The sequence below is a fragment of the Lonchura striata genome, chromosome 1A (assembly GCF_050655825.1).
Source record: "Lonchura striata isolate lonStrDom1 chromosome 1A, ASM5065582v1, whole genome shotgun sequence".
Lineage (NCBI taxonomy): Eukaryota > Metazoa > Chordata > Aves > Passeriformes > Estrildidae > Lonchura > Lonchura striata.
This window is the reverse complement of record NC_140741.1, coordinates 58,366,922-58,391,897: the sequence shown is the minus strand read 5'-3', so window position 1 is coordinate 58,391,897 and position 24,976 is coordinate 58,366,922. Positions and strand designations below refer to the sequence as shown.

General features: G+C 35.6%; 1 protein-coding gene across 1 annotated transcript; it reads right to left on the bottom strand.

The window, feature by feature from the left end:
* Nucleotides 1-59: 59 nt before the first annotated feature.
* LOC110469382 (uncharacterized) lies at nucleotides 60-24,922 on the bottom strand. The gene is made up of 5 exons (XM_085568236.1): nucleotides 24,033-24,922; nucleotides 22,492-22,684; nucleotides 6,971-7,068; nucleotides 3,792-3,951; nucleotides 60-3,698 (listed from the first exon to the last, which is right to left on the bottom strand). The coding sequence occupies exons 1-3, from the start codon at nucleotides 24,175-24,177 to the stop codon at nucleotides 7,044-7,046; spliced, it is 363 nt and encodes a 120-aa protein (XP_085424362.1). The 5' UTR covers nucleotides 24,178-24,922; the 3' UTR covers nucleotides 60-3,698; nucleotides 3,792-3,951; nucleotides 6,971-7,043.
* Between the last annotated feature and the right edge of the window lie 54 nt (nucleotides 24,923-24,976).

Here is a 24,976-nt window from a genome sequence, read left to right as displayed (position 1 = left end):
TATTTTTAGCAGAAAGAAAAAAAATATCACATCTAAGATAAATAATAAAGGAGTCAAAGTACCAAAAATCAATAATGTTTTATTAACATATGCTTCAGAGAAATATTACAACAGAAAAATTGGAAATAGTTGCATCAGAATAAATAACATTCCCCAAGACATTCCCAAAGGAAATTGGCATACAAAAGCAAAGGAGATGGAGCAGTAAGGCAATATGTGGAATAGCAGCACTGTAAGGATTTTGTCAGAAATTGTTTTCTGAGCCCAACACTGTCAGCCTTCATCCCAGTTCCAGAAAGGAAAAGAACAAGCACTTTCAGATAGACATGCAAGCAGATAAAAGAATTCTTTTTTAATTCCTGGTTACATCTTAGATTTGCTCTTAAACATGGAAATAAACATTCTGGAGCAGTTGCTAACAGGGTAGACCTTGGTTTGTTTCCTTCCTTATTTCCAAGCACTTAGAAATTCATTGGCATTTCTTTGTATTCATTTTGGCATGTGTTTATTAGCTATATTAAATTCTTAGCTAAGGGTTTCATATACAGTGTTATCTTTGGCAGAAAATGAAAGATGCATGAACAATTTAAATATTGAACACTGGTGTAAAGATGGATCATCTTGTTACAAACTGATTTCCTCTCATCAAAATTCATGGGTGAAGGATGAAGAAACAAAAAACATGGTAGTCAAACTGATGACACACTAAACCATCTTCCAATCATTCTCCATAACTCTAGAACTACAGCATGCTATCCTGATGGCCCCATCTGAGTTGATGATTTTTCACAATGTATTTCATGGCTTCCATCCCTACATGAGACTTTATTACTATCACATAGGAATAAAAAGCCATAAAACACTAGAGTGAATTTATCTTGATCAGATGCAAAACTTATTTTCTTCACATGATTTCATCACCATTCCAAAACTAACCAATGATTTCATGCTACATTACTGAACATTTTAAACTACATTTCAATGACAAGAAAGACACTGAAATGGTTACATCACAAATTAACAAAGCTTTAGCCTTTTGAACACATTCCTACCTATGAGAATCAGGAAACAATCACAAGACACAACCATTTAATTCACTGATAAAAGACAGGACGCCACAGAAAAATATCACTTCCACATACATCTTTCAAGACATAAGGAAAGACAAGAGACACAAAAGAAACTGGTATAGATAAACGCTATGAAAGCATCACTACCAGCATCTTTTTCCTAATTTTCCTTAGTAACTTCCTGGCATGCATTATAAAAAAAATCGGACTCCAACACTACGACATCTTTAAGACATCTGAGCTTAACTGCAGAAGCAGAACAAGATTCCCTACTTATGACACTGAAACAGCTGTCACAGAGCTCCTGTCAAATATGACCCTCTCATCCCTAGGACTTTTACCTTCTTGGCTATGACAAATTTACTATAGCACCAAAGTCCATTTCTCCTGATGAAAAACCAAATGAGACAAATTATAAAATATCCTTATTTTCTAACCCAGACTATAATACTGAGGTCCTGGTCTGAACACAGTTATTTATTAGTGTAATTACTATTCATCTTCTTATTACTACTAATTGGCCAAGTAGAAACACAAGGGTCATTGAAAAGTCAATACAATAATTTATCTGCCATTTGAAAATAATTTTGCTTGTGCACTTGCAAGCAAACTAGACTACATCAGAAATGTCTCAAGCTAAAGTCTATGCTTTACCAAAAATATTCTACATCTTCCCAGTCATGTAGACCCACTGGCATGGGACCAATATTATTCTGATCTAGTGTTGACACTAGAACTCAAAATTAACTCAGGTTTGATTTTTATACTGCTATCCTTTCTTGCCTACCAAATCCTACTTCTTGCATAATATAATGTTGATAGCATAGAAAAGAGTGAGAAATCATTAAATGAAAGGAAGTGCATAAATAAATTCAATTATCATGCATAAAACATGCAAATGACTTAAAGACTGCATATGAAACTCCAGTTTATTTTCATTTATCTCAGGTTGCACTTTTGAGAGAGAAAGAGACACTAATCTGATCCAAATTAACGCACTCCCAAACATTCCCATTTGTTTTTAGGTGAGGGTTAAAATAGACATATTAAAATAAACACAGCTGCTCACCTCCCTCAACCCTGTTTCATTTGTGGAAGAAAGCAAAAACTAAAAATTATATCATAGGCTTAAGAATCTGGATTTTTCCTGAACTCCTCAGGATGGCCACTTTTCCACTTTTACACTTTTTTGTTGTTGTTTGTTTGTTTTGTAATGGAAGACAACTTTGTCTCCAAACTATTCCAAAACCAAGCTAGTGGCTCAACACAGAGAACAGGGTGGGAAGTGTTTGGGCTTGCCTAAATCATCCCCCTTCTCTTCTCTCTTCCCTATCCTGAATGATGATGAAGATGGATAATTTTAAACCATGTGCAGTCAGTCCCTAAAGGAGCTCCATCCAAAGCTGGCGCATTGCTGCTTCATCGCGTGGGAAAAGGGGATTCACAAGTGGGCTTATGCAGCCGGGCTTTGCCCCCCCAGCCAGTAGGAACACAATATGGAATAGGGCCAAACACCTTTAACCTGCCACCTGCTCCAGGTTTCACTGCCCAGGGATTCCCCCCCAGTCTCTGCCCAATCATCTGGCTCTACAAATAGCAATCCCCCAGCCGCCCCTCACTTCTCCTGCTGGAGCTGGGTGCTGGTCCCTATCACTCACCCTTGCCTAGGGAGCACCCAGGGACAAGCCACTGAGGACGAGACCAGTACCCACAACACTGAACAAAGGGGAAGTGGAATTTCTGGGGCTGATCCTGCCCCTAGAGAAAGCAAACACATGGAAGAAAAATGCCCAGAAAGAAAAAAAGAATGGAAGGTCCTATTCACATCCACTGGGAGAGGAAGGTTAAATAAAGTAAACAAAAAAGGTCACCAAACTAATTTCATACTGAAACCAATGAATTTAGATTAGAGGCCCAAAGGGGAAAGGTTAGGATGTTATCAGTGACATAATTTCTCTTCCCTTTTGTTAAAATGATTGGATATTAAACCCCTCCAACACAATGAGACACACTTTCTGCAGGGTGGAGGGAAGCATTCAAAAATCTTACATTTCTTTGATTATTTTTTACATATATTATCCTCCTAAACTACAGACATTACACCATGAAAGCACAAAAACACATACATGTAGACTCAAACATATATTCACACATATGGTTTCAGACACAGACCAACTTCTGCTAACAGCCTGATTCAAGACAGATTTTTATTAGAATTAATTTCTGCACATTTGCAGATGCTAAATTAGTTGCAATAAATAACAACAATAAGGCTGAAATCTGTCAACATCTTGACAAATATTCAGAGAGCTATTTAGTATCCACTTATAATATTCATTGCTCCTAAAAGAGAAAATGATCATACAGTAACCAAACCCTAAGTAAGAGCTAAAGATATTCACCTCATGAAGCCATTTCTCAACTAGCCCCTTGGCACTTGCTGGAATTATTCGCAGCACGAGCTGTACTTTTTCATTTTCTGCTGACTCCATGTGGGTAATTTCTCTCTTGTGATTAAAAGTGAGCTTGTCAATTCCTTCAAAGCATTTCCTTAGGTTGGAGGTGGAGTGGATCCTTTGTCTCAAAAAGGATACCTAATAGATCATTGCTGCATCTAGGGAAAAAAACCTGAAAAATGATAAAAAATGAACTTTAGAGGTATTTATATAAACATATTTTACACCAACACCAAACTGCAGACAGATGAAATGGATTGTTTACCTTGAAAAGAATAGTCTTTTCTTCACCAGATAATAATTCAAGGCCTTCCTGAATGTCATCCAAAAGCGATTCTGCCTCCTTCAACTTATCCAGCATCTGGGGCTGCGAGATAACCCTTGTGGCATTGGTCTCCTTCACTGACTCCCTCGTTATTAGCCTCCTGGTGGGTGAGATAGAATACAGTGAATGTAATAACCATACTTCACACAACAGGCTCTCTCTCTCTTTTAAACTGAAAATCCCCTTATTACAAAACAAGGGGTGTTCTTTTTCTTCTACCTTTAAGTAGGACTGCCACATTCATTGCTTTTTACAAAAACGCAGCTGCTTTTTAAGCTACAGATAAATAGAATCTGCTAGGCAGTAATTCTGCTCAGTCTGAATGTATTATTTTCTAAGTCACTTTGGTGAGGCACTTTTTATTATGAACTGGAATGAACAGGGAAAGTCCTTTTCCTGACTAATTATGACTATGCTTTATTCTATACTATTAACTTACAATGCCAGATTGGTCAGCTTTTTTTTTCCCTTCCTTCAACTATTTCAACAAATTACCATGCTTTTTCTGGGAAATTAGAGAGTTAATTATTAAGACTTTATGAACTAATAATGAAAATATAAATAACACTGAATAACAGTGCATCAATAGCATTCGATCCCTTTGATATGCACTATGCAATCTCCTATTTTAACATCACTGATGCATAGACAGGAGCTACTTTGATACGATCTACAGCATTTTCTTCTCAGAAAGATTTGTTCAACTAGGTATTTTCTAACTGAGGAAAAAGCAAAGCTGAAACACCATTTTTCATATGCCTACCCCCTAGCATGCTATTACTGTATTCCCTATTTATGAAAATCAAGAAAGACAGAATAGAAAGGAAAGCTATAAAGACATTAAACCAGGAAAACATTAGGACATCTGTTGTTTCCCACTACAAGACATAATATTATATGTTTGATTTGAGAGACACTTGTGGTTTGTTTGTTTGTTTTGAATTAGCTACTTTAATGAATGGATTAGTTTGCAAAAAAGATTTCAATATTCCCCAGTAATAAGAAAAACTAGAATAACATTCTGAGGTGTTGAGGCCTTCAGTAATCCATAATTCCTGACTTGGACCAGGTAAGTAAAACATAAAGTAAAACATAGCTACATTTCAAGTGGAAAACAACACCTTTAGCTTCATGGTTGTACACATAGACACACCAAGAAATGAAATATAAGCATTTGAGTATGACAACATAGATCCATTTATGTAATATATACTGTGCTGAATGGAATTCAAATAAACAAATAAGAAAAATATTTCTTCCTTAAAATTAATTTTCAATACTTTTGAATTGAAAACCATCAGTATGGTAGAAAAACCTGTCATCAGAACTGCTTCTACCCAGTATTCAGTTTTGCAAATTAGAATGAATTCTGGAAATAAGAAAGTGTTCAGTGAAAGAAAATTCACATTGCCACCACCTTAATATCCCACTTGCGTTTAAAAGTATCCCATTCCTATCTGTTTCTGCCTGAAATATTATGGGGGATATTTATTGTATATTTTTGAAACACCTACTGTAAAAAAAAAACATATATAGATATAACAACAGTGACACCACTTTGAGAAACTACAACTTCCTTATTCCATGAGGTATTTCTCTGCTACATGGTAAACTATGGACCCTTTTGGGTTGCTTGTCACAATATCCATTGACCAACCTGAATACTGGAGTATCAGGAGAAGCTAATTCATGTAGACTGCAAAACAGTTGGTTCTACTAAAAAATAACATGTATCAGTGGAGCTTCCAAGATGTGAAAGTAAATGAACACATCCACACAAACATTTATTTAACTTTATTTTAGTACTAAGCTGAGTGTTCATGTACACTCTAATATGTCCCTCCATATTAGCTCTGAAACAAGGACATGATCTAGCATATTGCAAATTTAGGTATGTTATCTTTTGCACTAAACTAATAAAAGAATTTTGAAATGCTTATTTTTGCTTGATTAAAAATATAACTGGATCTGTCAATTTAGCAACGTTTCTTTTCAGGAAGTGACAGTAAGGACCCTAAAAAAAATACCTGTGAATGTGAGAAGCCTTACCAATGTGGGGTACTGTTTTTCTAAATTAATTTCAGAATTAAAGATATCCTCAGTAATTTTGTTGAGAATGCCATTCTTTTAGGCATGAAAAGCCTTCAGATTACTGATTATCCCACTTTCAACAAGGCTAGTATCAATGGAGCACAATATATTTTGATTAAAAATGAACCTATTTAATTTTAGCTGAATCAATTAAACACAGTGAAATATTCAGATTCCATCCTGTGCTCATCCTCTGCTGAGCATTCCCTGAGAGCTTTTCACAATAGCCAGGGTAATGGTACAGAGTGATTGAGTGACTTGGCAAACATTACAGACCTAGTAGAGGCCCATTTACATACAGGGGCAAGATCTAGAAATTCTCAATTTTGTACTTTACCCATCTGACCATGTTTCCCTTCACTTCAGAAGAGAGAATCAAAATGAAGTAGAATTCAGAAAAAAAAACAACCAACCAAACAAACAAAAACACAAAACACCAAATCTCCTATCTTTACCAACCATTTTGTAGCTACTCCTTTCCCTTGCAATTCTATCAAGATAGCTAATACGGAAGACATATGATTTCCAATGTATTATTTGCATGAGTAAAAGCAAGTGTTTTACAGGTGCTTCATGCATCTTGAACGTTCTGCAGATCATTCATTAGCAGATCACATCTAAACACTGACTCCATATTTCAGGGAAGAGACAGCAGTAAAGCCCAGTTTTTTTATAAATTTAAAAATAATTTAAGAAATATTTTGCTAAAAATGTTCTTTACCTGTTTCTAATTTTACAGAAATGGTTATTTGTCTTTGTCACTTGCATACTAACTTACTGAGAGGCTGTGTCTCTATTGTTTCTGAGCTCATATCATAAAAACTAATTAGAAATCAATTTAAGACTATGAACTTTAACCTTTACTTTCCCCTTATTATTCTAAAGTGGCACAGCTAAGTTGGAAAAGTTTTAAATAATGGAAGTCAGTGAAGCCTAAATCACACACAATGGTGAAAGCTGAGATGTGAGATGGAGATGAAATCTAAAAGCTAATTAAATTCAACAAGAGCCTCTCCAAGGCAACATACCAGCTTAGCCTCCCATGCTAACATTTTGTTTTGAAGGGTGCAGTAAATGGAGGGCCTTTCATGGCTGCAGTTTTCACAATATGATCCACCAGCTAAACCTGAGAGGGGAGAGAAAAAAAAGATTAGATGCATGGATTACTGTACTGAATAGATGCCAAGGCCAAGATAAAAAGAATAGATAAGTTAGGGCTTCTGAGGAGCTAAATTTGAAGCCAACCGGCAAAACGGATTGAACTTTATTACCCCTAGTCACTGAGAAATTCCCTAGACAGTTGGATGTAATTTGAAAAGGTCAGAAAAAAAATTTCCTTCACAGTATTATTGCTTCATGCTTTAAGGGTGTACTATTGTGAGATGCCAGCTCTAATAATTTTTATTGACTTGCTCTAGAGAGACAGACAGATGCACAGGGAGTCATGACAGACAGATAAGACATATCCTACCTTTGTTTCCAGTTTTAAAACATATCACACAGTATTAGGTATGTTTTAATGTTAATAATTTCTTTTTATCCTTTGCCATATCTGAGAAGAATTTCCTTGTTTCTCTAAGACAGCACAGAAAGGGGGAGGGAGGGAAACACTGGAAACTTGCTACAAATGTTGATATTTGATCTGAGAACTCATTGAATTCTTTGTGAATCTGAAATACATAACTGAAATTCAGTAAATGTAATAGGATTTTCTAGACATTTTTAGGTATGCTCAGTTGAATTTTTTTTCACCTAAAGGGGAGCAGATCTCACTGAATAGATTATAGGAATGACCTTCAGCATACTGACAGTACAAGCTTTATTACCAGTGTGGCTGTCTTGGGGAAAAAAAAAGCCAATATACAAAAAACCTCATGAAGAAACAGAAAACAAACCCACCCCAATTAAAGTAATTCAATTCTTTGACTTAGCATTCACAGATGCTTGTAATCAAATACGAACATTTGCTAACATTACACTTACAGTCAATTTTTTGTCATGCAATTAAAATCAAAAGAGATTTAAGAACACAAAGGAAGAATTATCCAGCCCAAGCCCTGGAAAATTTTAATTAACATTAGATTTTCTTTTGCTCAGAAGATATTTTTCCTTCCATTCATAAGAAAAGCATATGTATTCCATGTATCCTGACCCTGAATGCAGAGCAGAAGCAATTAATGGCCATTAAAATACAGCTCTGTGAGTTCCTCTACTGTATTATTTAAGAAATATTTGAGGGTTTTATGACCCCTCCTGCAAGCTGACTAAACCTGTTTCCACTTGGATAAGAAAGCCATTTCCATATGGTCATGTTCCCTCCCATCAAGTCCTGTACATCATAGGGTAACATGAAATTGCAGCAGAAGACTTGCATATATGTGTATATATATATAATCTTCCAGACCTTTATGCCTCTGAAAGCAAGTCAGAAACAAACTGTCTTTCCCCAAAGGAGCAACAGAGAAATTAAGTTCTGTTGCCCTTCTGATTTTAGCTCAAAGTGATATTCATGTACCCTATCGATATTTTTGCCAAAAAGCCCATTATTCATAATGAAAAAATATTTGTTCAAGACACAAATTTAATGTCCTAACTCAATTTTCCAAAAATATTCCCCCATCAACATATTTTGATGCCATTTGCAACAAATTAACATAATGCCATGTCATTCCATGTTTACAAGACACTCACTACCTTTATTGGTATTCCTTTTTTTCCCCATCTCCTCAAGGGCAGCACACATAACAGACAACTAACTTCAATTCATCGTACAACATATGGAAGGGGTAGATCTTTAAAATGTTCCATATGACATCCCTCTCGCTCTAAGACAAAAAATATGTAGAGAAGCTGATCCTATTTAACCCTTACACACAGGTACAGCACTCTCCACCTTTTTATAATAATTTTATGATACTATTTGCCTCCCGTGTGACTATTAGCCATGCTGATGGTAAAATTGCACAAAATTCAAAATATTGCTAGCTTGCAATGTAGCAATAGGTTTAATTAACCACTAAAATAGTTTGCTCAGAAAGGTGAGAAATGTTTGGTTACTTCTAATCAGGATTTCATTTTAAACAATATTCTCACAGTTTAACAAGTTGTTTGGTTAAGTGCAAGAATCACACTTCTTTCCTTTCCAGCCTCTAAGACTCAAGTGTTGTGATCCAAGTGGAACACCAGTTGGTGTAACAGGATCCCACCAGTTTTTCTGTGTGTGAACAGGAGACTCTGGCATTTATATATATTAAATTTGAAAATTAAGACCTTGCAATTCTGTGTCCTAACAATGAAAACTGTAGGTGCCTTTGTCTTGTGAACACTAGATTACTGAAACCCATCCAGAATGTGATTTTAACCAATTGAAAAAACATGAATCCACACAATATTTTTTTTCTGTTGGAAGCACATAGCCATGAGAACTACAAGACAGGTATTCCCTGTAAGGTCTTTCACTTGAATGAATTCTTCATTTCCGATACAAAGCTCCTTCTCCCCAAACAGCTGATAACAAAGGAAAAAACCATTTGTCTGTCCTGACCAACAGCCAGAGCCCTCACAGGTCTGGAGGGAGGGCTTCATTCTCATATTTTTTTTTTTACCAAGATTAGATATCACCCATGTAGTCCAGTTTTTTTCTGACCAGTTGACATGCCTAAACTGTATCCCTCTTCTTAAGAGGAAAAAGTCCCATCAAACAAAAAAATACAGAGAAACTAGAAAAACAAAAAGCTGGCTTCAGAGCATGCCCCAGACACTGCTAATTTTAGATGAGCTCCAGCATAACTTCAACCTGCAGCAGGCCATGTTGCTCACACACATAGCTCATGCAAAAGAATTAGGTAACTATTTTACAGATGAGGAAGAAATGCTTGAGAGATGGATATAATTACTAATTTTAACTCCAGAAAGCAGTGTTAAGTGGTAGCTACCAGTTTTACTACTTTCAAGTACTCCAACAGGCCTTCTTTCTGAATGGACTAGCTACTGGAAAAGGCTGGGGAGCTTGTTTGTGTGCTTTTGGTTTTGCATTTCTTGTTACACTCAATATAAAAAGTTTCTCAATGAAGACATAGGAGAGATTTCAGCATCTTACATCATACTGGGGCAGCCAAACTTGTTTTGTATCCCTCAGAATAGGTCCCAAATATTGATGGCCTTAAAGGTCTTTTCCAACTTAATGACTCTATGAGTCCTTGTCAGTTCATCACTTAGCAAACATTTGCTTTCTCTTAAAAGCCAGTCTATGATGTATGTAATTTGAACCTGTAATTTTTCGCTATTTAGAAGAAATAAAGCACTCTCAAAAAAGGCTGCAATACCCTTACTAGATATAATGTTTATGTCTTGAATGGCAACTCATTCTTAAAATAAATCAGACCTTCAAGATATAGGGAAAAAAAACCCACTTTTGTATTTACTATGTATAATAGTATATTTTAGCAAATTCTCTCATGTGAGCACTGATTCAGCTCTAATATAATTAGACTTAACATGCAAAAAATTATGTTTGAGAGCAATGAAATGCAATTAAAATACCATATGTACTGCAGCAGAGATAACATTTTATGTTTAGTGGGAAGAAAGAGAAAATCATTTCTTCTTATTAAAGTTATAATGAAGCAATCTCAAAAATATACACAGGTACATGAGGAATTTTTAACTGATTTTTCCTTTCAGCATTTCAGCTAGCAATTCAGTGTTGGTTGATCATAATAATGAAAATCTAAACATCTGATAAACAACAGTTGCTATCACTTGAATTCTCCTGTATTTCTAAGAAATAAGGTGACTGTCTCAATCAGCAGTTGTTTTAAAAGGATTCTCTGATACACAGTTCTTAATGATTTGGGCATTGCACATTGAACTTCAAGCCCTTCACCATTTTTCTACAGTAAACTTAAATCAACTGTCAGAAAGCATCTTTATTCAGCATATTGTTGAATCCTGTCCAAGTTTTACTCACTTTAATAAACTTGAATGTCAATTTTTTTACATTTTTAACTTGGTATTAGAACTGGTTTTGGAACCCAGAACATATAGGTGACTAAAGTGTTTGGCTGTCCTACAAAAGTATAATGGAGGTACAGCCAAGGTTCTTCTCATGCTGTTTTTCATATCATAAAGCAAACTAGAATTTATATAATGCTATACAGGCACCACAGGTTTCTTTTTCAAATTCTGTGTTCCTAAGAGATGCATGTTTTTTTTTTAGGCCTCACATTTCACTTTGAGTGAAGCTGACCCCCTGTGGGTTCTACTCCAAAAATTAAACTCTGAAATCATTTAAACCTATTAGCTGTGGTAAGAAAAACTCTTTTTAAGGGCAGGCTTTAACATCTACCATTAATTTAGATATTCAATACTTTCTTTAAAAGAGTTTTGGAGGACTCTTTTTGGCTTTCTGTCCTGACACAGCACTGACCCATCTTCAGCTACACTAAAGCTAGAAAGCAGTAACATGCACTTACTTTTTGCTGAATTTCCTTGTTTGTCAAGTGAAATTAAAATTTCAATTACATAATACATACATATAAATATGTATACATCTATAAATACATAATATATTACAGATAAAGCCATTGATGAACTGTCAGGACCATCAAGAAGTCATTTTACTTTGTACTGTACAAGCTAGAATGGATGCACCTGTTGCCCTGAAAAGTCTTCACTGAGATAAAAAATAGTGTTTTCTTTATATTGTAGCTGTCCACTGCAGCCTTATAACATTTCAGTATTTGATCACTGACAGCATATTTGTCTTTGACAAACAAGACCAAGAGTTAAAATGGTACCATTCCTATTTATGCCTCCATTCTATGTCATGCTATTTATAAGAATGGGGATTTTTTCCTCTACTTGTATCAAAACAGTACCTGGAGTCCCTAGCTCCTTCCAGCACAGACCACAACCCAACAAATTCTCTACTTTCTTCCTCAGAGACCTTCTAGCTAAAGTTGGAAAGGAAACACAGTGACTTGCCTAAATCTTTCTTTTATCTCTGCTTCACACATGCATGGACTTAGTGTTGTTTTTTTCTAAAAAAAAAAAGAAATCTTATAAAGAAATACATGGAACAAGTAAAGAATCAAAGTTCATGCTATAATGAGGAAATGGGGGAAGAGTTAATAATGTGCATAACATTTTAGAGCACACTAGCATTGTTGAAGTCAGACTCAAATTGCATAGGTACAAACAGAAAAGGACAATCAAAATGAAAACATTTAAAAGTTACACAGTCTAACAAAAAAAAAAAAAAAAAAAGCTGGGTAAAATAATATAAAGACTTGGTTTTACAGATCTGAGAGCTCATGTGCTTGGAAAGAAGTATTTTGTTGCACTGGGAATTTGTCTGAGTTTTCTTCCTCCTTTCCAAAAGTAAAATTTCCATTCTTCCATCCAGAGAGAAAATTAACATTAAAATAGTCTCTGATTTAAACACAGTCTAATACTACTCTGGGGATTAATAAGCATACAGATTATTTTCATCTGAGAGAAAAAGCACTTTTTAGGCTGTTCAGAAAAAGACACTGGCAATTGCTGGAATATGCTCCAAATGCCCCCAAAATGGTCAACCAAAGTGGAATTGTCAAGAAAAAGAAAAGAGAGATGATGAGAGTTTTGATAAATTTTCTATGTGATCTTCAAAGCCATTTTGATGGGCAATGCATTTGTACATGCATACACATGAGTATGCCAAATACAGATAGAAACACATTTGCTATACCATGCAATGACAACTTGCAGACAGGCCTTTTCACTACTTTAAATGCAGTTAGGCATATTTTTATCTGGTCTTGCAATTTTCCTTCTGAAAACCTATGGGCTTGGAAAAGCCATAATTCAAAAATCATGTCTCCTGCAGTAGATACTCAAATTAAATGCTCTGTCTTTATGATAGACATAAATGCCACACACAGATTTGTTCATAACTGCTGTGCAAGCATCAGTCAGTGCACACATACACACTCAGAAAAAAATCAAACTACATTCAAATATTCATAATATCTGTTCTACTTCTCAGTTAGCACAGCTGACTATTGAAACCTGAAATAGCTCATTAATAGATATAAGAAAACTTACTGTCTTATGCTGAGGCTTTACTCATTTCATGCCAGTTCTGTCTGAAACATGAACTGGTCCAAAGTATGAACTCCATAAGTTCACACAAGTGCACCTTCACACAAACACATATACACCATCTACAAGAAGAAAGGGTTGCAGCATCATTGTCATCGATGATGAGGAACGTAGATGGGGGAAACACAATAATAAATGAGGGACTATTGAGGAGAGGCAGTAAGAACAAAGCTATGTGAGGTTTAAAAGAAGACAAGAAATCTCTAATGTTATTGTCAAAGGAGCTAATGGAGTTATCTAAGAAAGGAATTTATTCACATAGCTTGAGTCTTCTTTTCTGAGCATATTTCTGCACAGACTTGGACAACAACACAACAATCAAATGATCTCTATTGAGGCAGAAAAGGTGGTACTGACCTACTCTGCTTTTCCTTCTCTTACTATCTTGTGTAGTTTTAGATAGCTGAAAGCAATTTTAGATTAAAAGCAGATTGTTTCTAATTAGTATAAATAAATATAAGAGCAACAATTTAGTCTGTATTGAAGAATAGAGAAAAATGTACGAAATTTAATTTCGAAGTAGAATTAACAAAGACCAGTGATGTGAAAAAGAAATTTTTAGTTATCAGCCTTGATTTGATAGAAGTTTGCAGATAACATACAGTTATTACACTTGTCCTTTTGACATACATATGGTTACTTTAAATATAGACATGAAGTAAATTAATGAATCAATAAATGAAGGGTGAAGCTGAATCTGAGCAGAAGAGGCATAAGAACATCTAGCAGAGAAAAGCATATGGAAAAGTTCACATACAAAGCGAGTGTGATTCTATGATAGCACAGAAACAGTTGATCAAGTAGGAGTTTGCAAGACTTTTTGAAACCTATGCTGACCCAAGACACTTAGAAAAAAATATTCACCCTTAGTGATAGCACTCCCAGATGTCTAGAGTAGTCTAGAGTAGCCTAGTAGAATAACACATTTTGGTTTTACCTTTGAAAGGCAAAAGAATTTTCTTTTCAGGTGCATAACATTACTCACTATTCAAAAGAAAGAGCAATTACAGTAAAATAAAGACCAAACTAAAACTCACAGCCAGCCTTAAGATCTTTATGTAGAAGAGAAACATGATCAAGAAGCAAAATCAAAATTACCCAAACTGTGTGCCTAGCACAAGGAGAAAAGGACAGACATGAAAGAGGATCAGGGTAAAAGATGAGGTAAGATACAGTGATAGTATAGAAACAGAGTGAACACAAAATAGCAACTGGACTATAAAAGAAAAGGAGTTTGGAGAAAGGGGACACAGAATCTGGATGAGATTAGAGGACTTCACTTCTAGCAGGGTCCTGAAGACATTTTTAAATAGGGACCCTTCCTACCAATGGATACTTTGAAGTGCAACGTGAAAGAGAAAGAATATGTGATATGTGCTTCTCTTTTTTGAGGGGAATATTAATTGCTTAATGTTGTATAATGAACTTTAAAAATAGAGAACATTTAATTGTGCAATAGATTTAGACTAAAACTGACTTTAAAAAAGCCCAAGTGAGTAACTGAGATGCAAGGTTATTTTCTATAAGGAAAATAATGTGAACTGTAAGGTGTTCTATTAAACTTATAACAAAAAACCTACTTCAGAATGCATCAGATCTCAAAAATTCAATGCTGGAAATTAGAATAGATAAAAAAAAAAGTCAAAAAATATTCATAAAAGCAGAAGATACTTTTTGACTTGCACTCTATAAAATTGCAAGCACTCCCCAATGCAGCAACAGCGGTCTCCTTGTTTGGAGAAATACCTTAAAAAGTCAAAGAGGTAGCCCAAGGAGCCAAAACTGACACATTAATAGCTTCAAAGACCAGAAACATTGCTCTGATTTTGGAACAAAAAAAAACACCCCTGGAATCCACTGGAAATATCCAAACAGAGGGGATGAATACATATAATCACTCAACTCATTCACAGACCAGAAACCAAGATAGCACAGTGTCTCATCTTTCCTTCCAAGTCAACCCTTTATGACAAGAATTCCAGGAATGAGGAATGCCAAATAAAAACCTAAAGGTGTTTAAGGTGGAGATGAAGAGAGAATTTCTGCATTAGCAACAGGTTGGTCCTTCTGTTGTAGGGAAAAAAAAGTGAAATTCAATATGAATGGTTAAGTAAGAAGCAAGACAGATGAGTTCAAATCAAAGATACAAATAAACTGTGCTAGAATCCATTTCCATTCTTAGATGGGCTTGTCCCTGACCAGAGATGTAATGTCACTACATGATGTGGGAATGTAAGACTGGTAAAGGTGATGCTGAGTGAAGAGGAGGAATCTCCTTTTGTATTATTTCTCCTTGGTTCATGTCTGCTGTTCAGGTTAAATACATTTCATAAGAACCAAGTCTCCTGGATACTCCAGATCTTTTTTTACAAGGGTGCTCATACCCATGGCTTTCACATGGGCTTTAAAATGTTTCAATTCCAGTCAACCAAAAGTTATCTATTTTCCATAGGAATTTGATGACCACTCACTTTTATTGATGTAGAACTTTTTTGAGAAATACTTGCAGAACAGGCAATTAGTCATGACACACAGGTTCTTTTTCCTTCTTATCTGAGGGTTGACTGTGGAGCTTATAAGTATTTGTTTATTGTTATTTGGTCAGTTTATGCTTAAATTTAGGAGTTAAAGCTAATTTAGGAGTAAAAGAAAGATATAACCTTTAAAATGTTATTGTATTTCTTCAGTAAGTGATTTTATACAAATTCTGTAGAACGCATAGTTTGGGCACAGCAGGTGTCAGAGGACATCAAACACACCTTTACATCGTTGACTGGAAATAAGAGCCTGTTGCAAGGCTAAATCAACTGTTGCAGCTGTATCATATACATACCCTGAGTAACAGCTGACTGCTGACACCAAGATTCTGGCCTGAATGTCTATTTTAAAGTAAATACTGCAGACTTCTTTCACACTGATTTTGCTCTCAAACAATAGTTGAGTAGAAGTCAAACTTAGGAGAGACTTTCTATATCACGTGTTGTCTTTCTTTAAACATTTATGTGGAAATTGCTGCTTTATTTTCTATGGAAGAAAAAAAGGCCTTTGTAGAGTCTTTTAAGCTATGTGTTAAGCAATTTTTCTTTCATCTACCAGTTTATTTGAAGATCATCAACTGCCCAAAGGATCTTGTCTATGAATCATTTATTCCGGAAATTTGCTAGTAAGAGCAATGTCTGAACACAAATTTTCATTACTTTTTCAAACTCCATCTTAAAACAAAACTTAAAACTTTGGATTTGTGTGTCTCCCTCTTTCTGTGTTTCAGAAGTTGATCCTTCTCTCTCTTTTTCAACTACTCCTTGCATAAAGAAGTCAAGCTCTATTGAGGGTGGTAAAGTACTTGACATTAAATGGTCTAGCGTAACATTTTATGACTCAAAGCTCCTGATAAATGTTATTTATTAGGGCTAAAAGCTTTTTCCTAGGTCAGATGTCTGGACTGAAGAGACAGTTCATTATAGAGGATCACTCATATTAGCAATGTAATAGGAATGAAGCAATTTTTTTATCATAGTGGTCCAAATCTGACTTGTACCACTACTGCTCTCCTCTTCAGCCAGAGTTAATTGTCAGCTGAACAATGAAGGTACCTGGAACTAATTTATTTAGGAATATGTTCCATCTGTAAAACCTCTGATAATGGACACAAGAGGCCATGACTAAAGGATTCAGGTATAAAGTTTAAGACCTTAGATAATTACTTGCAGAAAACATCATCAGCTCTATGTGTCAACTTACACAAAAACAGAACTATTGAACCTTTTAAAAGGGAGTATTGTATTCACAAAACTCAAGTAACCAGGAAAATTTCCATTCACCATAATGGTGGAATAACAGAGTCAAAAGAGTTCTCTCTCTCATTGCAACACACAGAAGGAAATAGATTCCAACCAGTCGAGATCAAAAGATCTGACACTTTTCATAAGTATAACCATAGTTACCTACGTTGAACCAGGACCACTGCAAATATCTTGAGAACATTTGTGAAAAAACTGTCCAAATAAGAAAATTAGAACATTACAAGTTGAATTATTATTTTGATAAAAATAGGTACACTACTTACAACCCTTGCTTTTTATTTTGTCAAGACATTTTGTGTAAAGCTTCTGATGGAATTACTGAATTTCACATGGGAACTGACCCCTGAATATTTAAGCTCTGAAGCAAAAGAATAAATGGATTGAAAACTGGATATTATGCCGTGTGGCAGCTGGTCTATATTAAGAACACTTATGCTCTAGATATTCTTTTTTACTACCTTAAGACATATTTACAGTTTTGCATCCAACTGACCTACGAAGAGGGATTAACTGCAATAATGGAATACCTTAATCTGTGCTGTTCTAAACAAAATTTTTAAAAAATAAATTGTATTTGTATTTTCCTGCACAGATTAATGCAGTTAAAAGCCTTTCCATGAAAATCTGAAACATGTAGCCTGCTTGTCCTATTACATGAAAAACTGGATTTTTAAAAATTCTTGCAAAAGGAGAAATCTCTGTTGCAAAAGTTTTTTTAATGAGCTGTATTTAATCTTTCTGTTATTTGGTTTTATACCATTTACTATCCAGCCTTATTACATTTGCAAAATAGCATGTTTATCTTCATTCTGGGAAAGTAGGTGCCTATAATTTGCAAATATGTCAGTCAAAAATAAACCAGTTAGATGTTCCTGGTTGGCACATTGTCAAGGCACACAATGAGGGAGGCTCCCTCCTCTCTCTCACACACAGATTCATGCACACTCCTTTCTCTCTCACATACACACACTCAAAAATGTATCCAGTAGAGTAAAATATTCACATTAATACTGGAAGCGATGGAGAAGAACCCCGGTCAACATCCCATCTGTTCCCTTGAATTAAATTTAGAATTCATATGTAATATAGACATTTCTGTCTGAATATCATAAAGCCCTGACACATTCAGGGTTTCATTAAAAAGCTCTGAGATGTGACTTGAATAACAATCTGTCTTAGCTAATTAGTATTTTCAGTTTAGCATATTCACTTTCAAACGTATTGCTGTTTGCACATGGTAATTTAGGTAAACAGAGCCCATCCACAGCTGCATCAATTAACACTGCTAATCAAAACTGAATTCAGGTAATTAGGCACATTTATGCAAAAAATGTCTAATTTGTGGGGAAAGCTAGATTCTTCAGTAATATTTCAATAAGTAGGCGTCTCTTTTTGCAAATAAGGCAAGAATATAGTGGTAAATCAACTCTAACATATACATGATACATAGTCAGTCACAAATATCTAAATTAAATCTCACTAATTGGTCTGTATTTTTAGAAATGTGACAATATTTTTTTCAAATAAATGCTTTCCTCAGTGTTTCTACAGGAAAGAGTGGATTTCTGATGGAAGTTTTAGTGATTTTAAAAGTTAATGTTTTCTCAAGCAGTTTTTGAACTGCTGAACATGATGATCTGACTTGTTCTCATTTTCAGACAGGAACATTTTAATGAGAAAGCCCTCAAAAGTTTAATTTCTTCAAAGAAGGTGCATTTTGGTTTACTTTAAAGAAAAGATAGAAATTTCCACCACCATCCATTTCAAGAATGTAAAGTGGTGAATACCTCAAAAATATCCTGCAAAGTTTCACATCCCTTCCTTCATTTCTCTCACTTAATCCATAACTTGAATCCCTCCAAAAACTACAAAAAAAACCCCAAATCCAAGCAGAGTAAGAAACTGCATATTCATAAGGGATTTTTAATTTCTATTGAAATGGAATGAAGAAATGTTCATTGAAATATTATACTCCAAGAGTTTTCATATGCAGCTATTCAAGTTATTAAAATTCAATTCTCTGTTATGCACACTTTCAGAAAGCTACACAGGTCTGATGAACAAGGAATGCAATTATCAACTTGCAGCTAATTTTCCATGATGAAAAGAAATACCTAGGCAACTGCTGATTTTTAACAGAAGCCTAAAATTAATCTACAGTTTTTGTATCTTCTCCCTGATTTGAGGCTAACTCTAGGGGAAAATATGCAATACATTTTTGCAGATTTGCAACATGGAATATATAGCTTCTGCTAAATACATCATTGTGAATACATCATTACAACTTTAAGGTCTAAGCCTAAGTAGCCACTGAAACTGCAGTGTGTTTTCCAGTTATATGTAATGCAGCGCATATCTCACTACTCAGAAACTTTTCTCTATATAAAAAATTGCAGTTTGTTCCACTATAATTTTTTTTTTTAATGCTTCAGTTAAAATGGTTTTAAACCTCCAATTTTCATTTAGCTATTGGCTGAGTAACATATTGAAAGAATACTGAAATGAGATGGAAGAGGAAAAATGAAGCCTGTGGCAGGAGTAAAATTTTGAGGTATTTTCTTTTCAAGTAATTGTAATGACTACTGCTAATTTCAGAAATGCTGAACAAGATAATTTCTAAATAATTATCAAACCAACATAAAAATACATGTAGTTCCCGATGCCATTTTCACTGGGAGCAATAGTAAGGGCAAACAAGGTTTTAACTGCACCTTTCTGGGTCTTTTTTTCAAGAGAGAAGCAGTCACCTATATGACATATCACATGCCAAGCACCTCACTGATCTCTCACGTGACTTATTAACATTGACATACAGTGAAGAGCATCAAAACAGTCTTATGTGACTTGTCTTTGAAAGAACCTGCTTGATAAATACCTTTTCAAAAGAGCAAAGCAAAAGCAAAAAGGCGCAATGACTAACGGTGTTTATTTTAGGTGTTATAGCCCGTAGGAAGTGAGGACAGCGACAATATCCTTGCCTCCTCCACCAGCCACACTGTTAGCACTTTTTTTACCTAAAGTAATCAAACTTCCCAGAGATACTTTACTATAGTATTCCAAAAAACTTCCCAGAAATACTTTACTACACTGCCCTGTCTCTTCAGCTTGACTGCCTCAGTAAATGTAAGTAGACACAGTTAGGAGAATCTCTTCACTGAACACATATGTATTTATCATACATTATTACCTCATCATGATGCACCTCCCATTTGAAATTTTTTTATCATGCTAGAGCATCATTATTTCACACAATTTGGAAGGGGTTTTTCCACAGAGGTTTAATAAATTAATGGTAGTATGAGCAGATAACAGACAAGAAAAAATGCCTATCTTGAAAGGGAAAAGGCTATACATGAAAGTTGGCTGGTAAATAGGTGTTTCTGACAGATGTAGCTCTTTTTTTTTCCTCTCCTGCATTGCCCTACTGTAAAATATGGAAAATAATTAAGGCATCTTTCTACAAAAAAAAAAATTAAAACTGGATTTTACATTCCAATTACCATTAATTAAAATATGATGGATATTTATGACTACAAAGAATCAAAAATACTGTTTTCCTCAATTTAAAGAAAAGTTTCATCTTATTACAAACATTCAAGAGTATTCCAGAATTATAAGCAAAATAATAAATATTTGAAGTCATTTATTTTCTCCACAGAGCATGCAACTCATTATTCATAACATAAAAACTGTTTAAATGCTTCATTTTGCAGGTATTCATATGGTTAATTCAAGAACATGCAAAAAAATTTAGTTTGAGAAAAGCAAAAGCAAGAGCCAAAAGCCAACAATTAGTACTCTACACTTTACATGAGGGAAAAAAACCCTCAATAATTTGCAAATGTTGAAGGAAGTGCTAGTTCCATAATTAAAAATCAGCCAGAGATCCTTTTGGCAAATGGATCTCTTTGTTAAACATCCCACTAATCCAAGCCTGAAGGTATAATTCAGTACCCTGGAGGATCCCCTCTATACTTTTGCCAGCTGTTCCATTTAGGTCACTCCACCACAAGTTTAGCTTTTATCTATTCCTCACTTTCTTTGCTGGGTCCCAGAAGCAGCAACCCATCTCTCTGAAGGCTGTTTAAAGTGTAAATGAAAAGACGAGGCAGAAGTGAGCTGCTACCTCAGGGTCCTTAATTTCTGAACTGCAATTCCTTGGACTTCCCTACCTTGACAGATGCAATATGAAATCTTCCTTGATGAAAAGTGAAGAGATAAACTGAATATGGAATACAGATGGCACATTCATTATCATTTTAATGCTTTACAGCTGCATGAAAGAATAGGAAATTTTACTAGTCCGCTCAAGACCAAACAGTTCTGGAAGCCCTTCTGCCCTTCAGCCCAATTCCCAGCACTACTGCTGTTGGCATGCAAGCAAAAGCCTTCAAAGAGCTATTTTATCTCTTCTCAGGTGGTCAGGGAGAGGTGGATTGAAGCAGAGGAAATGAAAAGAAAGAAAAAAAAAAAAAAAGCAAAGAAAAAAATCCATCATCATCTGATCCAGTACAGTGTATGCCACAGACCATGAAGAGTCCTGGGTGCAGACCTGACTCTCTTGCCTCCCTCTTCTGGACTGGCAGGTGAAGGAAGGAGACAGTAATCCTTGAAGGACCTGTTCATGCAAGTTAAACCAACCCCTAATAACAAAACCACCATTATTTTGGTGCTCTTAACAAAAATATAAGTTCCTAACAAAAATATGTGAACTGGATCCATTTATAATGGTTGTAGTTGTGTAAATTTAAGCCCTCAGAGAGTCATTGTAGTCCTCCAGAAGGACTTTTTGACAGTATGTTGCTTTATAGCAACACCCTGATTTCTTATTCTGTGAAAGTTAAATGTAATTCATTATAAAACAAATCACTGCTCTGACATTCATCTTTCTGCTAAATAAAAATAAAGAGTCAGGCCAATACTCTGGAAGGAATTCCTAGGTGTTTAACTTTTAATGAAAGATTTATAAAAAATGCAGCAAGCATATTACTGAGGTCTTCCAATTCAATATTAAGTAATAAAGTTTGTGCACACAGATATGAAGTGTAATGCGAAGCAGTATAAGATCTATTGGAAATTAACTTTCAAGATTTTTTAAAATGCTGTTCAGTAGCATAGCCACAGCAACACCGACAACCATCTGCAAGACTTTACACATGCAAGTAATCCCACAGGCTTTTAACAACTACTATCATGTCCTGATCCTACCCATCCAGCACAACGTACTGGCTGCAGCCTCGGAAGCCTCTTGCTCACCCTTGCAGGAAGGATGGGAATCCTATCCCTGAAGCAGCACAGCAATTCACACACCTGCACTCAGCCTGTGCTGGAGGAAGCGCTCTGTCAGTCAAAAAGTACAGTTCTGCAAGCTCGTACATCTGACATTTAAGGAACGGTGAGAAGGGAAAACAACTCAAAGAACACGGATGCAACCTAACTTCTAATTCTGCAACAGCTCACACAGGTGAGCAACCCATCTCCGACACGCCGGCCCATGAGGCTGGGCAGGGACCCTCACCTGTGTCACGCTGCCCTGCATGCATCATCTGGCTCGGGGTCTCCGCTCTCAGATCAAGCATATCCACAGTGATTGCGCCGCTTACCTCGCTGATGCCTCCCCGCTCTCCTGCTGGAGGTCCTGCATTCCTGCTCGTGAAGGTCCACTGCAGGCAGCTGCTCCCAGGTTCAGTGTCCCCGTGGCACAGCCGCTCCGGCGGGAGCCAGCAGAGCAAAGGCAGGTTGCCACTGGCCAGTTCCACCGCAGCCCAGCCGCACGCTGTCTGCAATCACATCTCACTGAGTGCAAAACGAAAATTAAAACGTTTTTTTCTCTTACGCTTAGAACAGTATGCTATATCATTTGTGTTTGCATTTAAATTGGACAGAATAATTTACTACTGGCTTTTAATTTCAGAAGGGTTAATCACCTCAGCAAAGGTCAATCAAACTTTAATCTCCAATAAAATTGCAGTAGCTTCAGTCACCTGCAGGACATTTATTATATTCTTATTTCCATGCAAAAGGATGTATCACTAATCTTCTAATTCTTTACATTAGCACATTTGCCATTAACATTTTACTAAAATTATTAATTCCTCCAAAACTATTACAAGAGCTCATTTCTACACATCTCAGAAGATAATCCTGTTAAAAACCAGCCACATCTACTGTGACATTTCTTTAGTTGCCTGCTCTAATCCTCACAACCATTTGATACTCCAACTGAGTTCTAACAATGCACGAAGTCTCAATTACAGAAAATATTACAGGCTTTAGTTTAGAACAACAATATACTGTTTTAGTAACTTAATCTTCCCTATTGTCTGCAATCACAATACTAATCTATTTTGTCACTGCTCACAGCATTTTCTATTCAAAACAAAATATAGATTTTTTATTTTGCTTAGCAGCTCTTGAAAAGCAATAGATTTACAATGATAACTTAAAATCCATTACCAAGGATAGGAATAATAATGACAATAGGAATATGCTTCTGGCCTGCAGAGAAGTATTTCCCCACAAAACAGAAGTCTCTTTTGGGGCATAACCCATTAAAAAACCAAAGAAATAATAAAAAAGAGTAGCTTGTTCTTTCAATTTGATCTACCAATTAAGAACAATTTATCTGCTATTAAATTGACTGAGAACTGCAAAGTCTCTCTGAAAAATTCACATCAGCATTAGTTTTAAACTACCATTGCAATAATATCAGCTCAAAATGTGAAAATTGTTTAACTCAAAACAGAAAATTATCCAATATGAAAGAGCACATCCCCTCAAAAATGTTGGTTTTAGATAAACATCAGCTATGCTAGCTACTAAACAATACATTCCTTCAAAAGTCTATTGTAACAATTCCATCTGAATGCTCAGAACTAATTTACCTGTAAAGACACAGAGAAAGGCAACAGAAAACTCAGGGAGAGCTTGTTACAGAACCGAAACAAAACACAAACAATTCATTTCCCAAATTTTAGAAGCTGGTACCAAAAAAGTCAGTATTTATTGGGCAGAAAAATACTAATACCACCAAAATACATGGGTCTCCCTTATCCTTCTACCATGGTCATATTAGCTCCTGCGAGAAAGAAATCTTGTGTCTATTTAAAATTGATTTTTTAGCCATAATAACATTTTGACATACCGTAATGTAAACAAACTGTTCTTTCCCATCCCAATATTTCCTCCTCTGTCTCTGTCTCTCTCTGTCTCCGTCTCTCTCCTTTTTGTTTTAATATATGGCACACAGACAGACACACGCCCCCGTCACTGTCAATATGCACACTCATTAGCAATATGTCAGGCTGGCATTTTCAGCACACTCCAGAGCATAACTGAACTACCACAGAGTGCACACACACACACGTTAAAATACAATTGCAGAGAAAAAGAGCTCAGTGGAACAATGTTTAACTTGGAAAACTAGGTAAACATACAAAAGGAGTGAGACTCTCAGGCAGTATTTTACAAAGGTGCTGTGAATTCCCAGCTAACATCATCAATGCTCCTCTCTTTCCACACACATAAACAGACGCAGATACACATATACAAAAGAGATCATTTTAGCAAGACATTCTAATGCTGAATTACGGATGCAAGAACACATATCTTTCCCTTTTTTTTAACTTTCTAATGCTTTTAAGTTACATTCTAACTTGAAGTAATGGATGAAAATAAATACTGAAAAACATAAACCCAAGCTGAACTACAAGTTTATAGGACATAGACTGTTAAGACCATTTTTCAGCTTCCCGCTGAGAAAATTAGCTATGAAACAACTGCATCCTCATTTTTTGCAAAAAGCATCCAGCAAGACACCGAAGACCACTTAGAAAGGGTGAGTATCACTGAACTACAGTGTTGATTATTCCCCTCTTCACGCATTGATAAAACATATTCTAGATTGCTATTGCAACTGCTTTAAAATACAACAGAATAGCTTCACATGGGACTCTGAAATGAAAGGTATCCTCAAAGGACCATGCAATTTATTTTTCAAAAGAATGAACAGTGGAGAAATGTATAGGGAATGAAACATACCTTCAGTTAGCCCAGCGAACGACTTTTCAGCACATCTACATAGTCCCG